The 17,361-nt window shown below is 40.8% G+C and overlaps 2 protein-coding genes across 2 annotated transcripts in view; one reads left to right on the forward strand and one right to left on the reverse strand.

The window, feature by feature from the left end:
• AKAP9 (A kinase (PRKA) anchor protein 9) overlaps positions 1-13,490 on the forward strand; it is a gene marked incomplete at its 5' end in the record, with an annotated part of 35,350 nt that extends 21,860 nt beyond the window's left edge. The window contains 10 exons of the mRNA XM_010073382.1: positions 914-1,582; positions 4,355-4,560; positions 5,446-5,554; positions 6,429-6,614; positions 7,209-7,409; positions 7,765-7,997; positions 9,549-9,634; positions 10,432-10,552; positions 11,516-11,655; positions 12,912-13,490. Coding sequence (XP_010071684.1) covers positions 914-1,582; positions 4,355-4,560; positions 5,446-5,554; positions 6,429-6,614; positions 7,209-7,409; positions 7,765-7,997; positions 9,549-9,634; positions 10,432-10,552; positions 11,516-11,655; positions 12,912-12,955 — 1,995 coding nt within the window. The remainder of the gene's footprint in view (positions 1-913; positions 1,583-4,354; positions 4,561-5,445; positions 5,555-6,428; positions 6,615-7,208; positions 7,410-7,764; positions 7,998-9,548; positions 9,635-10,431; positions 10,553-11,515; positions 11,656-12,911) is intronic.
• An 812-nt stretch (positions 13,491-14,302) lies between these two features.
• Positions 14,303-17,361, reverse strand: part of LOC104461710 (lanosterol 14-alpha demethylase) — a gene marked incomplete at its 5' end in the record, with an annotated part of 4,248 nt that continues 1,189 nt past the window's right edge. The window contains 3 exons of the mRNA XM_010073392.1: positions 14,303-14,955; positions 15,637-15,805; positions 16,713-16,808. Of these exons, the coding sequence (XP_010071694.1) occupies positions 14,777-14,955; positions 15,637-15,805; positions 16,713-16,808 (444 nt within the window). The remainder of the gene's footprint in view (positions 14,956-15,636; positions 15,806-16,712; positions 16,809-17,361) is intronic.

The following is a 17,361-nucleotide window of genomic DNA, read 5'->3' on the forward strand; positions in this document are numbered from 1 at the left end:
AATCCCAAATGGCCTGAACACCAAGGAGCACACAAATATTCTTTTGGTTAACATTTCATTTCAGCTTACTCTTTTGTCCAATGTGTGCTCCATTTTCTGTTCTCAACAGCGGTATTATATCATCTAGAACTGAAGAAACGTGTATAGAAGCTGTGTGGCAAAGAAAGAAAAAGACTTGATGCAAATTCCATTTAAATCAATAGGAATTTTACAACTGCACTTGTCACACCCAAGATGAAAAGATTCTACTTTGTATAATAGCCCTCAGATATTACTCAAGGGGACAGTTCCCTGCTAACATGGCTACACCTAGCTCCCACAACAACCGAACTCTTAAAAGATAGTATTTAAGAATATTATTTAAGGAGTTATATTGTTTGTCTTCATTTTAGAAGTCAGCAGTTTCACCTCATGAAAACCAAACTAGGGAGTTTACTTTAGAAGAAAATGCATTAGTAGATTCCTTGGTACCTATGCAGTATCTGATATAGTGAGGGAGACAGCAGGTATCCTAATACAAGTATTAAGACAAAAAAGCAATCACTTAAACAGCATAGATTTATTTACGTATTGAAGTCTTAAATTGCAAAATCACTTCCACAGTTTTAGAAAGTAAAAGCAGCTAGCTATCTTAAATTTCAGAACTATGGCTGTTAGTATCTCATTAAAAAGTGTGTGTTATAAATATTCTTCTTGTATGAGATGATCTGATTTTATTATAAAGACTCCTTTTAAATATATGTTAATATCATATGTGACTGCAGCATTCAGAGTATTGTCACATTAATTGTGAATAGCAAAACCTGCTAAAGGCAATGTGTGTAGAGGTAGCATATTTGCAATTTGCAGAAGATAGTGGAAAGTATACACAAATGGCTTTAATCAATTCTTTTCTTCTATTTTCTTATGGAAGGATTTAAAATTTTCACTTGAAGATCAAAAACAAAAGAACTTACAGTTAACTAAACTGTTGGAGCAAGAGAAACAGCTTTCAACTGATCTGCAACAGAAGGTTGAATCCCAAGAAGCACTCACTGCTGCCCAGCTGTCACGTGAGCGAGGCCGTAATTCTGAGTTGCAGGTGCTTCTTGAATCAGAGAAGGTTCGAGCTCTTGAAATAAGCAGTGCCCTAGAAAGGGAAAAAGAGCTGTGTGCTCAGCTTCAAAGTGCTGAAGATAAGGGTCAAGCTGGAACACCTAATCCATGTGAGGAATTACTTAAAGAGCTACAGAAACAAATGGATGAAAAGCATGACCGTATAGTGGAGTTAGTAAGTGAGATGGAGAAGTATAAACTGGAGTCTGTGCAAGTGAGATTGCAAATGGAAAAAGAGAGGCAGATCCAGAGGAAAGCATTACAAGCAGAACAAGATGCAAACATAATAGCACAGAAGAAAGTCCATGAACTGGAGTCCAAAGTAGAAGACCTTCAGTGGCAACTTGAAGAAAAGAAGCAAGAAGTTCATAAATTAGAGAATGAAACAAAGAACTTGCAGGAAATAATCCAAGAACTACAGAAAAAAGAGCAGGAGAATGAAGGAAGAAAGGAAGCCGAAACAACACCAAGCCACAATCCAAATGAGGTACAGTAGGTCTGAGAGCAATGTGTAATACTGAACTGTGCAATTTAGCTTTTAATTGTTTTGTTCAATTAGCATTGTGTGTAACTATGCCTTTACTCAATCTATAAAATAGCCTACAGATTACAAAATAAGGTTACCAGGGAAAGGGAAAGCATTCCAGTTTTGCTACCTAAAGCTATTCACACACGTCCTCTGAGAATGAAGCTGTAGAGATGAGTAAGGAGGAGTGTGAGCAGGAGAAATGCATCTGAACGTATACACACACTTTGTGTCTCAGTATAGGAGGGTGTTCCCTGCACCCAATCGCAGGAATGAGCTGTTCCTACTCAGGAATGCTCCAGATCAGTGCTCTTAATCTCTAGTTTATAAACCACAAGTGGTCTTTGAAACACTTAAAAGTGATCTCCCAACAGCTTCAATAAGTAAATAAGTATTCAAACAAGCATATGTATGAATATGTATCTGTTAGCAAGCAAAATAGAAAGAAGAAAAATAATTTCAGAATTTAACCTAATTTTTAGGTGAATGAAAGTTGGAGCAACTGTTGCCTGTAAATGTTTCTCTTTCATAAAAAGTTTGAAAGGTTTTAAAAACATTTTTAAATTACTTTTAAAACTCTTTAGAAACTTCCCTGTAATAGATAAGTGTTGCTGAGTGGGTGATTTGTGGATAGTCCCAGAGAGGGTTGACAGGAGACTTGCCTCCTTACTGACCATATTTTTGCCCATTCAATGCTTTTTGGCACCTGTCTGTCTGCAGAGCCAGACAGGAAATTTTTCTCTTCATCTAATTTGGCTACTGTTTTTAAACTTCTGAAACACTGAAAACTACCCACAGCTAGAGGGAGGATGTTGAGTGTATTGATAACTGTATAGCATCAGCCTTCTTGCCACACTCATTTTGTGCTCCTTGCTCTTCTTCTAGGAGGTAACTGCCAGCACTGTGGTCAACAAAGAGTCAGGCTTCCCTTGGATCAGGTTGCCAGTTGGCTGTTAGGGCTTTTTCCCCTCCTCAGCGGCAGACAGTATGATCTGCTTCCCAGGATCTACCTAAAGTTTCAAATAATGAATTTCCTGCTGTTTCCTGTGACATTTTGTGGTGGGTTGATCCTGGCTGGATGCCAGGTGCCCACCAAACCCACTCTACCACTCCCCCTCCTCAGCTGGACGGGGGAGAGAAAATACGATGAAAGGCTCATGAGTCAGGATAACGACAGGGAGAGATCACTCAGCAGTGACCATCACAGGCAAAAGAGACTCAATTTGGGGAAAATTAATTTAATTTATTACCAATCAAATCAGAGTAGGATAATGAGAAATAGAACCAAATCTGAAAAACAGCTTCTCCTCACCCCTCCCTTCTTCCTGGGCTCAACTTCACTCCCCCCAGCAACAGAGAGGGATGGGGAATGAGGGTTGTGGTCAGTTCGTCACACCTTGTTTCTGCCAATCCTTCTTCCTCAGGGGCAAAACTCCTCACACTCTTCCCCTGCTCCAGCATGGGGTCTCTCCCATGGGAGGAACTTCTCTAACGTGAGTCCTTCTCATGGGCTGCAGTGCTTCACAAGCTGCTCCACTGTGGGTCCCTTCCCCAGGGTGCAGCCCCTCAGGATCAGACTGCTCCAGCATGGGTCCTCCATGGGGTCACAAGTCCTGCCAGCAAACCTGCCCCAGCCTGGGCTCTTCTGTCCATGGCTCCACACATCCCGCCAGGATCCTGCTCCAGCGTGGGCTTCCCACGGGGTCTCAGCCTCCTTTGGGCATCCACCTGCTCCACTGTGGGGTTGCTCCACCACGGACCTCCATGGGCTGCAGGGGGACAGCCTGCCTCAGCATGGTCTTCACCATGGGCTGCAGGGGAATCTCTGCACTCTGCATTCCTCCTCCCCCTCCTTCTTCACTGACCGTGTTGTCTGCAGAGTTGTTTCTCTTATACCTCACTCCTCTCTCCGCTGCTGTTTTTGTGGTAACTATTTTCCCTTCTTAAATATGCTATCCCATAGGTGCTAGCACCGTTGCTGATGGGCTCGGCCTCGGCCAGCAGCCACTCTGTCTTGCACCGGCTGGCATTGGCTCTTTTGGACATGGGGGAAGCTTCTAGCAGCCTTTAGCCCCCATGCTACCAAAACCTTGCCACAGAAACCCAATACATATTTGCCACAGTCTGCTTTTTTTTCTCATTGGTACCACATCTTGGTCAAATATCCAAAGGCACAGCCGTAGACTTAGGTTTCCTTGGTAGCTGTAGACTTAGGTTCTTCCATGGCTGGTGTTGGGGGGGTGTTAGTGAGGGTGAGGAGCACATGTTCAGTGGTTCGCTTCACTTGTGGCAGCACCAGTGGTATGGCTGCCTGTGGCTGGGAACTGATTTCCATGACCATGGTGGCTTTTCCAGTCCTGTTCCTCTGACTATGAATTGGCCACTGAAAGACTTGGGTGCAGTTGCCCAAATTCCACACACAACTGGTAAAGGAGCTGCTGGCGGAAGAAACAGAAAGGCTGAGTGGCTTCCTGTTGGCTCAGTTTGTTCCCTGGACTCACACTGTAGCTGTATGATTGCTCAGTCTTAGTCAAAAGAGGGATCACACTATACCATTCACAAATAATAGTTTAGTGGTACGCTGCAACAGTAGTGTAGTCACACTAAACTCCTTTCTGTGTCAGAATTGTTTGTTGTTCAATTTCTGAGTGTGTTTCAGAATCAAATGATTCCATTTTAAAGCACCGTACTATGTGTTAATATATATATATAAAAATACATATTTATGTACAGACTACCTGGGATACGCCCAATGACAGAACAAGAAATTGGGTTCTCCAGCAAAAAATGGAAGGAGCTGAGATGAATGAATCAACCTATCCCATGCTGACGGGAGGAGGAGATGTCCCTGCTGCTACTGGAATTCTGGAAAATGTCAGACAAAAGCTGCAAAACGCATCTCCAAAGCTGAAGCAGTTGGCTCGGAAAGCTGCTAGCAGGTTAGGCCAGTCTTCAGCTACTTGGTTTTGTTAATAGCAACCAGCAAGCTAATATATTGGATTTTAATCATAATTCACAGAGTGCAGGCCTAGGTAATTTTGGGGTTGTTCTAGTTTTATAGTATATGCCATTACTTGAGATATGCTGATGTATGACAGGATTGCAGAGTATCTAAGTGCTGCTCTAAATCTTACATGTTTAATATGGTCCTTTGTAAGTTACAGCAAAATTCTCTGTTTTTTTTTCTGCAAAGTGATCAGGTTTATTGTGTATGGTGTGCAGGTGAAAGATAATTTTTAAGCAATTTAGTAATTATATAATTCACTGTATAAGAGCATGAATACAGGGCTTATTGGTATGGATCACCTCCCTTGTTCCTCCTTTGGAATAAATTAATATTTTATGGTCAAGTGATTCTTATTTTCTCAGGTTGCTATCTCCTTAAGAAAAGAAAAAAATAGCATGGTACCAGGTTCACGGGAAGTTTGAATCTGTTTTTATTTTGCTGTGATGATGATTTAATATTAAGTATTTATTCTGAAACATTTGGGCAAAACAGAACACATTATATCTTGAAAACACCCTAAGAATTTGCTCACACAGATTTAACAAAATTTGTGGGAAGCAGAATATTTCTAAATGTGCTTCACATAGAACATCCTTTTCTCAAAATTAGTGGAAACTGTTCTGTGCAAATTCTTTAGAAAATCGAACCAACTTAATTTAGAGTCACTGGGTAGTCTTGAAAATGTTGCCAAGTCTCCAGTAACTATGCTGACATGATTTGCTGAAATCTCAGTGCGTATGGATCGACGGAAGGTCCTATCAGTCTGTCTCATGGTGTCAGACTATATCTGCTGTTGAAGCTGTCATTTTTGTTTCAGATTACAGTTTGAAACAGCAGATGATCAAGACTTCATAGCAATACAAAATGCTATTGAAGAAGTTATTTCAGAGCTGCAAAAACTGCCCGGATTGTCCTGTCTGGAAGAGGTGAGAGTGCAACGTTGTAACTTTGGTGGGAGAATTTGGATGATGAGTTGTGAATGGAAAGCAGCAAGGAGCTGTTAAGTCTGTACTTATCCAGATCTGTACTTCATAGAGGAAAATCTGCTCCAGTGAATGTGCTGATTTGGAATTGGTGAAGTGTAAAAGACCATTTCCTTTTATTTATGTCAATTATAATTACTTTAAAAGTGAATTTTCACTTTCAAATTAAAACTTTTTCAGTTTCATTATAGGGTTTTTTGTGGCTTTTTCTTTAAGAAAATGTATTTTCCTTTCCAGCAGTATTTCTGTAACTGAGGAAACTTTGCTCATTACCTCCTGATATTAAAATCAACACTTAATATTTACTATATTGTGTTGATACAACACATGTACTTAAGCTGCCCTGTATTTACCAAAGGAAAGGCAGTAGAAGATTGAGTAGTGTGCACCTGTGTAAAAAATGAAATGAGGTAATCTGTTACAAAGAGTTCAGCAATATCTGATTTTAACTGAGCTTGGCTAGGTCCTCACCTGCATTTTAAGCAATTGTTTTCAACGTGAATTGGCAAAAAGCTCTGGGGCTTTTCTTTTCCTCCGAGTTAGATAAATCTAAGCATAGTAGAAAAGCTTTGCACATGGCTATAGCTGGTACAATTGAGCTTGTGTGACAATATTCTGCTGTGACAGACGGGATAAGCATAGAAAAGAAAGTCACATTAATGTATAGTTTACATGTACACTTGTGTTTTCTTTCTATAAAGTATTATGAAGTTATTGTCACTATCAACAAAAGTTATTTTCACTGTAAGATAGTTATTTTCAAGATGGCAAGTTGGATCTAATGCAAGTTGTGTCTGGTTTTTGTTCTTCCTTTCAGCTGAAGCTAGTGCTACCACCAGGGACTCCATCTAGCTCATTGACTGAGAGGCTGCTGAGACAAAATGCTGAGCTGACGGGCTTTGTCAGCAGATTGAGTGAAGAAAAGAATAATTTGAGGAATGCCATTATGAAACTGGAGGAAGAACTGAGAAGATACCAGCACAGAAAACCTTCTGGAGACTGTGTATGTCTTCGATGGTGCTGATAATAATGACATGTATATACAGGCATAAAAGCATTGTGCTGTGAAATAGCACTAACACTTGTCCTGGTCACCTAAGTGGGAGTGATAGAGCAAGTGGGAGTGATCGAGCTGTCTTTCTTGGCTTCCCTCCTGCAGAGTAAATAGGTGTGAGTTACTCTTGTCCTATGGTCAAGATATCTTGACTCATTCTGTTTACTGTAAGCTTTGTCATTTTGCCCAGCTTCCTTTTGTTAACTGCTCTTTTCTTTTAAATTCCATGTGCTTCTCTGTTTGATCTGTATCTCATCACCATGATAGTAGCAAATAGATCCAGATAGCTTCAAGATTATGAAGCTAGTATGATCCAATGAGAGGGATTTTTTTTTGGGACAAGCTATATTTTTTCTAGGATGTTGATCAGGCTCCTAAACTCACTAGCTGAGGTGTTAGGATGCAAGGGTAGCCTCAAATCCAACCAGTGGGCAGTTTTTCTCTCAGTAATTTTATGAGCTCTCCACCAAACCAATGACTAGAATGACACAGCTGAAGCTTTTCCAAACTGTGTGGTTCGAATTAAGTTTCTTTCATCTTCAGTCTTCTAGACACTCATCGGATGTTGGAGTTAATATTGATACTCTTATTGCCTCTGAGAAAGAGGTTTGGAACAGAGAAAAGCTGTCACTCCAGAAATCTTTGAAGCAAGCTGATGCAGAACTCTCCAAGCTGAGAGCAGAGCTCAGGAGCGAAGCTTTCCTCAGAGAACTGGGATCAGATTCTGAAAATGCCGTTTTAAGGGTAGGAAGACTTTGTTGCCCGCACACTAACTACAGCTGCTTTTTTCCTTTTGAGTTGGGCCTATTTTTCATTGTGTTCAATCTGCTTATTCTAAGTAAACAGATATTAATTCATTTTTCAAATTTCCATCCTCAGATACCTGACTTTTAGTTTTTCTCCCCAAGAATGACGTGCAAGCACCTAAGTTGTCCTTTTGTGTGTGCTCAGTTTCTTGCTGCTCAAATTATGAAGCTGCATTTAACAAATGTGAGCAAGTGTCTTCTCCACAGAAGTACTGGAGGACTAATAATGTCAAAAGTGTTTGAACTGTAGTAGTTCTTGGAGCTTATGGGACCTTTTTTGTTTCTTGTTGCAGAGAATTTATGGCAAATATCTGCGAGCAGAGAGCTTTCGGAAAGCTCTCATATATCAGAAAAAATATTTGCTGCTGTTACTAGGTGGCTTCCAGGAGTGTGAAGAAGCCACGCTGGCCCTCATTGCACGAATGGGTGGACATCCTTCCTACACAGACCTCGAAGTCATCACCCATCATTCAAAAAGCTTTACAAGATTTCGCTCTGCAGTCAGAGTGTCCATCGCAATTTCAAGGTAAACTGGAAGAAGTTAGATTTCAAACAGATATGATTGTGCAGTCTAATATATACTTTTCTAGCTCACTAGAGGAATCTAAAACTTCGGATGTTCCATCCTGTTTAAATTGCACATTTTTAGTAGTCATGAATATAGTAGATACTGCATGGGGTGACAAGTTGAGCAGAGCATAGGTCAAATCTGTAATCGGAATAAGCAGTCTGTTATAGTTGAAAATGACTCTATATTTGACAATCAATCAAAGATGGAGTGTATTGGATAAAGTAATCATAGAATCACAGAATGGTTTGGGTTTGAAAGGACCTTAAAGATCATCGAGTTCCAACCCCTCTACCACAGGCAGGGACACCTCCCACTAGCCCAGGTTGCTCAAAGCCTCATCCAGCCTGGCCTTGAACACCTCCAGGGATGGGCATCCACAGCTTCCCTGGGCAACCTGTTCCAGTGCCTCACCACCCTCACAGGGAAAAATTTCTTCCTAATGTCTAGTCTAAATCTACCCTCTTTCAGCTTATACCTGTTACCCCTTGTCCTATCACTACACTCCCTGATAAAGAGTGCCTCCCCATCTTTCCTGTAGGCCCCTTCAGGTACTGGCAGGCTGCTATAAGGTTTTCCCAGAGCCTTCTCTTCTCCAGGCTGAACAACCCCAATTCTTTCAGCCTGTCCTCATAGAGGAGGTGCTCCAGCCCTCTGACCAATTTCGTGGCTCTCCTCTGGACTCTCTCCAACAGGTCCAGGTCTTTTTTTATGTTGTGGGCCCCACATCTGAACACAGGACTCGAGGTGGGGTCTCACGAGAGCAGAGTAGAGGGGGGAGAATCACCTCCTTTGACCTGCTGCTAATGCTTCTTTTGATGCAGCCCAGGACATGATTTGCTTTCTGGGCTGCAAGTGCACGAATTACTAGCAGTTCTAGGGTATGTACTTATTTACCATGGTATTTTCTACAACTTAATTTCCTTTAAAGGTTAAATTCTTACATGTAAACGTAATACAGATTTATGAACTATCTTTATCCATCTGCGTAGTCCTTTCAGTTCACAAGGCTAGGTCTCTGAGGATGATAGCAAACCTTCACAAAGGTTTGACCCCCCAAGCACTTCTGCTTGCTGTTGATCTGAGCCTTGTGTGTAGTATAAATTAACGGAACTATTTGTATACCTGTTGTGAGGCTTTTACTCATAGCACTCTGGGATTACAATTTTGGGGGTGCAACAGGACAAAAAGTCTAGTATGATTTTAAAATGCTGATGCCCTGTTGCTTAGGTGCTTGAGCCATTTGCTGTCCACTTAGACTTATGCAGCACCTCTGGAATCACTGGAATTGCAGAGGTGATGCTGAAAGCAGATTTGGACAAAAGATGTTTTTCTTAGGGATGTGTATAAGGATGTTTTCTGCTTGATCTTCAGGTTTGAGAAGCCCATCCATTAATTTTGCTTTGTGTTCAAGAAATTGTTATGCCTTCTAGAATACAATAAGCAGATTATTTTTAGCAGACTATTTCCTTTCTTCTGAAGTATTATTTTTTTTAATTTGATATGCAGAATGAAGTTCCTGGTTCGTCGATGGCACAGAGTTACGGGTTCTGGTGTGCTAAGTATCAATAGGGATGTGTTTAGCCAGAACACAGGTAAATCATAGTCCAGTAGTGACTGAAAAAATGGTATTCACAAGTCACCCCACTGCTTAAAGAAGATGTTCTTTAATTTATATTTTCCTCATGTGGAATGGATGGGGTGCTATTCCCCTTTCCTTTTGCTATAATTGCTTGGATGAACCTATTTCTCAGGTTTCTGATAGTTTCCGTGCTCAGCACAGACACTAATCTATTTGCTTTCTCGTCAGTCTTGTTTTGCTCCATTGTGGGTGGGATTATAAAAAATATGGCAACTTTCCCTATGGAGTGTGTTTGTAAAAAGAATTTTAGCTGTGTCATTGGGTTTCTCTTAAGAGATCTGCCCCCCCAGCTGCAAGAGAGGATGCTGAGGACAAGGACAGAAACAGGAGTTGTAGTAACTACAAGTCCCCCACCATGGTGACAGAGCCTTTTGACCAGCCCTCCCTGGTCTTTCCCTCAGAAGAAAAGGCTGTCATTCTTTTGTTACAGCTTCAAGTTTGGGAAATCTGGTTTTCTGTTTGCTTTTTGGTAGGAGCCTAAGGAGAATGAGAAGCTTTTTTATTAATTCCTGGCCATCCAGATCTGCACTAAAACCTTGTCGTGCTCAGTCTGTGAGAGTTTTCTCATTAACACCAGTGAGGCCAGGGTTTCACCTCTGGTTATCTCTGAAGCAGTCTGAAAGTGGTCTACATTTTTTAAACACCATTTCTGTGATACGCAAACAGAAAACTTGCATTTGAGATTCTCAGTAAAGTGCAAAAGGTGTTAATTTTTTTCCATTTTCAAGACTTTGCTTTTTATATTTCTAGGTAATGAAGTACGGCACGATTCATTCTCTGGTGGCATGGATCTTTATGGAGAACAAAGGCATTCCTACAGATCCAGGTCAGACATGGAGTCTCCTAGATCTCCTGTAAACTTTCCACATAAGTGGTAGATGCCTGGACTGAGCTATGGTTATCTACATCTGTAGAGTCTGGGCTTTGTGACCAGGCAAACCACTGCTGCCTGTCCACTTTTCTGGCTGGCAGCAGGGTGTGGCGTGGGGAGGCGCTGCCTCGGGTGTGCTCAGCCAAAGGAAGGAAAAAGCGGGGCCGCTCACTGTGGCTGGGAGGTTGGCTACAGTGGGCTGGGAGGAATTGCCACAGCCTCATGGCCAGAGTGTGGGTGGAAGCTGCGTGGTAGCTCAGCTACTTGTTCTTGGTTAAACCCTTTTTGGTTGGCTGTACTAAGCTGTCAGACCAGTGGTATCAGTGAATCCCATACCAGGGAAACCAGGTATTTTTCACCAAAGGCAAGGTTTTTGGGAGTGCCATCAGCCTTCGATGACTTCATACAGCATTGTGGGCACTGAGCTTTACTGAATATCAGACTCTTGCCAGTTTGGATCTTTATTTTTATATAAAACACTCAACATTTGTAATTTTAATTTGTGGCAACCATAACGGTTTACATGGAAAAAGTGTTTAATCTGTTTTAGCCACTTTTGACTTTTACTTATGGAAAGTAATGAAGGTTCCTACAGACTCCTGTAAAGATGGCTGTGTCCTTGTTCACACAAGCTTCTTAATAGAAAAGCAAACATGAATCTATGACAGCTTCTGCTGCAGTCTCAGTAGGAATTTGCTGGTCAGTCTTTGTCCTAAAGAAATTGGGTGCAGTAGAAAGAAAAGGCAACTGGGAAAAGGGATTTCTCTGGGAGAGGCAGTATGATGGCTTGGCCAATAAATGGCAGGGAGGTTAAATGGGTATGATGGGCTGGCTGCCACACGGGTAGGGTAAGGCACATGCGGTCAGTAAGGTATCCCTACTTGCAGTAGTTCGCTGTGTCTGCTGATACTTTTGGTTTATTTGAAATTTTGCTTTTTAACATCTGTGTTCTTCGGCCCCTAGGTTCCACAGTATGCATTCTGATTTAAACCCAGTCTCTTTCGCCTGTTCTCAGCTGCAAAACTATGATCCTGAAAGAGCTTTAACAGATTACATCAATCGGCTGGAGGCACTACAGAGGCGACTGGGCAGCGTGCAGTCAGGTACAGGCTCAGGCACTCCTCCCCTGACTCCTGGGTAGCACAAGGCATGGTCCCAGGTTAGAAAGTGTGTACTGGTTCTCTGACATAGGTGACAAACATCTTTGATTTTAGGCATTTTCTGCCTTAAACAAGAGGCTATTCAGAGTTGTAGCAAAAAGCTCATTAAAAAGAAAACGATAAAATTCTTTGAAGGAAGGCATACAGGTGTCCTGTAATTACAGATTTTGAGTTTATTGGTAATGCTTTAACTTTCCCTGATCTCTAACAAATGTGCAGAAAGGATTCAGTTGGCATCTTATTAAGATTTTAAGCTAGATGAGAAAAATGTACCCAAAAGATTGAAAAGTGGGAATACAAGGGGAATTTCACAGAATCACAGAATGTTAGAGATTGGAAGGGACCTCGAAAGATCATCTAGTCCAATCCCCCTGCCGGAGCAGGACACCTAGATCAGATCACACAAGAACGCATCCAGGCGGGCTTTGAATGTCTCCAGAGAAGGAGACTCCACAACCTCTCTGGGCAGCCTGTTCCAGTGCTCTGTCACCCTCACTGTAAAGAAGTTTTTCCTCATACTCAAGCGGAACCTCCTATGTTCCAGCTTGAACCCATTGCCCCTTGTCCTATCACTAGATGTCACAGAGAAGAGCCTGGCTCCATCCTCCTGACACTCACCCTTCACGTATTTATAAACATTAATTAGGTCACCCCTCAGTCTCCTCTTTTCCAGGCTAAAGAGACCCAGCTCCCTCAGCCTTTCCTCATAAGGGAGATGCTCCATTCCCTTCATCATCTTTGTGGCTCTGCGCTGGACTCTCTCCAGCAGTTCCCTGTCCCTCTTGAACTGAGGGGCCCAGAACTGGACACAATATTCCAGATGCGGTCTCACCAGGGCAGAGTAGAGGGGGAGGAGAACCTCTCTTGACCTACTGACCACCCCCCTTCTGATACACCCCAGGATGCCATTGGCCTTCCTGGCCACGAGGGCACAGTGCTGGCTCTTCTCTTACCACTTCGATTACAGAAGTTACAGCCTTTTTGTCCCATAGGTGATGGTAATTTTTGTGCTGTAAAAAGCAAATTGTCAGATCAATAGGACATAATTTATCAAACTTGATTTTTGCAGTTACTGTGTTAAAATCTTCAGCATAAAATCCATCATTTGAGGAAGTTTTGTTCTAAATAACATGTCATTGGTGAATTCTCATCTACTTAATTCCAAATAATCTTGATGAAAATCTTTCTCCCTCTTACAGGTTCGACTTCATACACTCAGTTGCACACTGGTATGAGAAGGTAATGATACCCTTTCAACATCCCCATCACTGGCAGTGATGTTAATGGATTGCCTTCTGTACATCTGTGCTCTTTCTGTGCTTTTGTATAATGTGTATATTGTGGGACCAATATGAACACAGCTCTACGACTGTATACAGTTCCATCCTGGCACACCCACGCAGCCTGGAATTTATGTATATAGGCACTTCGTGTTCATGAAAAAAAAAAAAAAACCCAAACCAAGAAAAACACCCCACCATTAAATTACATGTATATTTATGGAATGCTAATTTAAATGATTAACTTATGAAGTGTGTGTTTATCAAAAGGGTGCAAAAGATGAAACTTGTGTATTAATGAAATTGAACTACATTCAGCAAAATTTACTTGCACTTTTTCTGGCAAGGCTACTGAAGTTACATGACTCTCGTACTATTTGCTACTGGCAGTGCAGACAGAATATCACTTGTAGAGACCTATTTTTGTAATGGTAGAAGTTTTGAATTTTATGGGTATTTTGTCAAAGTACTGAAATAAAGATGACTTCATGCTTTTAACTGTGTTCAAGAACCATTCCCTCAATCACACTGCGCTCCTCCTGCTTATGGTGGCTGCAGCTTTACCTTTTACAGATTCCAAAATGCTGCTACTAAGAAGAAGAGAGGACAGGTACAAGCTTGGTTTCTGAAGACCCCAATCACATCTGACAAGGCTGGGAGGGAAGATAAGATACTCCACTCCTTTGCTTGCTGTGACTGGTACCAACACAAGGTTTTATAGCAGTTACACCTGAGTTTAGAACAGGAAAGACGGGGCAAAGCCCTTGCTCCAGTGAGCACTGAAGAAAGGGGGGAGCTCTTTGCATGACTGACTTCATACTTACAAGAAAGAGACAAAGTTTATTACAAAATTTTCAGAATTGCCATAGTTGAGCACAGAACACTTCCCCAGGAGGTTTGTTTATAAATTTAATTCAAAGTTCCTATGGGCCAGACCTCATTACCATTTATCACCAGTCTTAAACCAAACACCATTTAACAATCCCACATGAGTCAATACAAAGGGGGACAACATCCAGCTATTTTACTTAATTTGTGACCATTGTATACACAAACATGTTATTTACAAAAGTAATGATGTTTGTATCATCATTTTGTTACTTTCACACTTACACTCAGAAGTTTTTTTTTTTTAGAAAATTACTTGTTGCTTTCTGAATCTAATCATTTTACAACTGCTTCAAGTTAGACATTTAAAACATTTATTCTCAGAAAACTTCTCTCTGAACATTTTGTAGTCTGCCTGCTACTCACCTGTACAGTAACTTTTTTTAAAATAATCAGCCAAGACCATACCTAGTTTGCTTGGAACAGAATCACAAATATTGAAGGTAGGGCACCACCAATTACATTGCCCCTCAGTGCCTGTTCCCTGATGGATTTACTGTAACTGGATACAGAGGTAAGGTAGACAGTCTTACCCTGTGTCATCCTAGGAAAAGTAATTTTCAGTTATTTTTCAAAAGCAAAGAGTTCAGGTTGTAGAAATGACTTATTTCTTCATCTTAAAGAGTTGGCATGCACCTTAAAAGTGTTAGACCAATATAAAATACAGTTTTTATTTTAAAAATGCAATGAGAAAGTTGTAGAACAAGCAATTACACACAGCAGCATTAAATACTGTGGCCAAACAAAATAGATGCAAAGACTTTGCATTTGGTAGATTATTGTTGCTTTCCAACAGCAGGTGCAACAGTTTCCCTTTACCACTCATTTTGTCACAATTTTATTCAAAAGTCTGTTAGTTTAAACAACTTAAATAAGTAAGGCTTTAGCGCCAGAATTTACAGTGACCTCCTCTTATATCTGATAACAGGGTTATTAGGTGTGTGTATCATTGTTGTATAATTTATAGTTGGAAAATAGTCATTGACAAGATCAAATTCATACAAACGAAGCAAAGTAGACCAAATAGTCTTAATCTGAACATAAGCAAAGTTTTCTCCAATGCAGCGATGACGGCCTAGAAGGAAAGCCATAAAAAGCAGTTAGAAGACTTAGTTATTAAATCACCTTTGACACCAAGCTAACTTTAAAAATTTTAAGTGGACAGTAATTGCTTCTTTTCTTTCTAACCTGTGTGAGGCTCTGATACTGCACATCTACCATTATGGACTCCAGCAGCATCTTGGTTCCATAAGCTGCCCCTGCATAAACCAGGCCGAGTAATTTGAATGAGGTTGTGTTGCTCTGTCCTCAGCAGAAAGGGTTAATTTAAGTATCATTATCATCAAAGAAGTGTTTGGAACACTGCAGAAAGATATCAGCTATAAGTGTGTTGCGGTGATATCTGCAAATTCTTTTGACAGTTGTGATTCTCTCTGCAGATTTTTGCTCTGCCTTAAAGTGACTCCCTATCACCAGGTTTTTACCTTGACTTGAAAATACTTGAGTCAAATACCACAAACGCTAACATCAAAATTTGTTTTGATTGCTACTCTGAGTGACATACACAGCTATTACTAATGCAAAACTTGACTTCATTCTTTCAACAGCACTTTGACAGTAAGAGAACTTTCAGGCAGGAACAGAAAGAATAAAATATCCTCAGATGCTACAGCACGGGGAGGTACTCTATGAGACAACCACTATGAGCCACTTCAGTACAGAGTCACTCAGGAAGGCGCTGTGTATTCTTACTTACCAGCGCCAAATGGAACATACGCAAATTTCTCTCCAGCTGCTGGGTTATCTTGGAGGTATCGGTCAGGCTTGAAGTCTAGAGCATCTTTCCAAGAGTCCCTGAGTCTGTGGTTAACAGTGGGAGATACACAGACCTGATGGCCAGGGGGAATACTGTATCCAGCAACAGTCTACAAGAGAAGAGACAAGACCTCACACATCACAAAATTTCTCCATTTTTCTTTTTAAAATGTTACCTGAAGTGCTACATCATGAGACTTCAATTTCAAAAGAATTTTGGCTAAGCTCATTTAAAGTTAACGCAGCCTAATATTGTTTTACTTGTACAGGGCACAATATTCAGGTAGTTACAGGAACCTTTCAGATGCTTTAACAAGGCCGGAACAGAAAATTTAAAAAAATTAATTAACTTAAAATTTGTTGAAAGCATTTGTTACGGGAGAGACAGTCTTTCAAAAAAATTATTTTACTTATTTGACTTTCTATCTTATTTGTACAAAGAGCAAGTTTTCTTTCAGATTTACCTTGCTTGTATTGTACTAAGTGCAAGCCAAATTTTCCCAAGATCACTATTAAAAATACCTGGCAAGCAAAAAATATCTTAAAGGTAGCGCCAAACTAAGAATTCAAGTGAGACTGATAGCTAAAAGAAAAAGTCAGTTTTGCTGAATAAGACTGCACGTGGCTGTTACTAGGTCCCCTCAGAGCCTTCCCTTCTCCAGGCTTAACAAACCCTGTTCCCTCAGCCTCTCCTCACAGGACAAGTGCTCCAACCATCTTGATGGTGCTCTGCTTGCTCCACTTCATCAACATCTTGATTGCTGGGGACCAGAGGGGTCCAAAACTGGACACAAACAATTCCAGATGAAGGTAACAACTACCAAGTTCAAGGTATTAACTGCCTTCCTCAATCAATACCGGCTACACTCCCACTAATATAACCCAGGCTGCCATCAGCTTTCATCCCTGCCAGCAAACACTGCTCACTTGTGTTCTTCCTTCTGCCAACTGGAACATCCCCCACCTGGCCTTTTCCAGCCCTGTTCTACTGAAGTTCACTCCAACACACGTACTGACCTGGGGAGTTCTGGCCATTCTCATCATGGTCATTATCGGAGGTCTAAGCCTTAAAGTTTCTTTTAGACAGCGATCCAGCAAACTGAGATCCTTGAGCTGCAAATATAGAGAGAAAGATATATTTATTCAACACAAACAATATGGTTTTTTTATACCATTTAAAAACAAATTAAAAAGAAAAAGTAAGCAGCTCATATTTACATGTACTTCATTAGCTACCCTAATAATTTTTTTTTCCACTTGATTCAATTAAGGAAGAAAAAAATCTCTGACCAGTGCAATCAAATATGCTTACTTTCTTACTAATCTGTTTCATGAGTGTTTTCTGATGCCCAATTAAGGAACAAGGTCACACTGTATCCCTTTCTTCCGTGAGAATATAAGGAACTTCCTCCTCTACAGAGCTATCATTTCTTAAACAGACAGTGTAGGAACTGTAATTTCCTTCATCAACAATGATTATAAAAACAGCAGCAAGCCACAAATTTACTTGGAGAGAACAAGATGGAGATTATTGGCAAACAGTGTTATCACAGAGTGAGCGTGACAGATTATGATTCTAACACAAAGCATATGACTATATTTCACATTTGGTGTTGTTTTTTTTTTTTTAAATAAGCACCTGAAAGTACAAAAATACCCAGCAGGA

The sequence above is a fragment of the Pterocles gutturalis genome, unplaced genomic scaffold (genome assembly GCF_000699245.1).
Source record: "Pterocles gutturalis isolate BGI_N339 unplaced genomic scaffold, ASM69924v1 scaffold24266, whole genome shotgun sequence".
Classification (NCBI taxonomy): Eukaryota; Metazoa; Chordata; class Aves; order Pterocliformes; family Pteroclidae; genus Pterocles; species Pterocles gutturalis.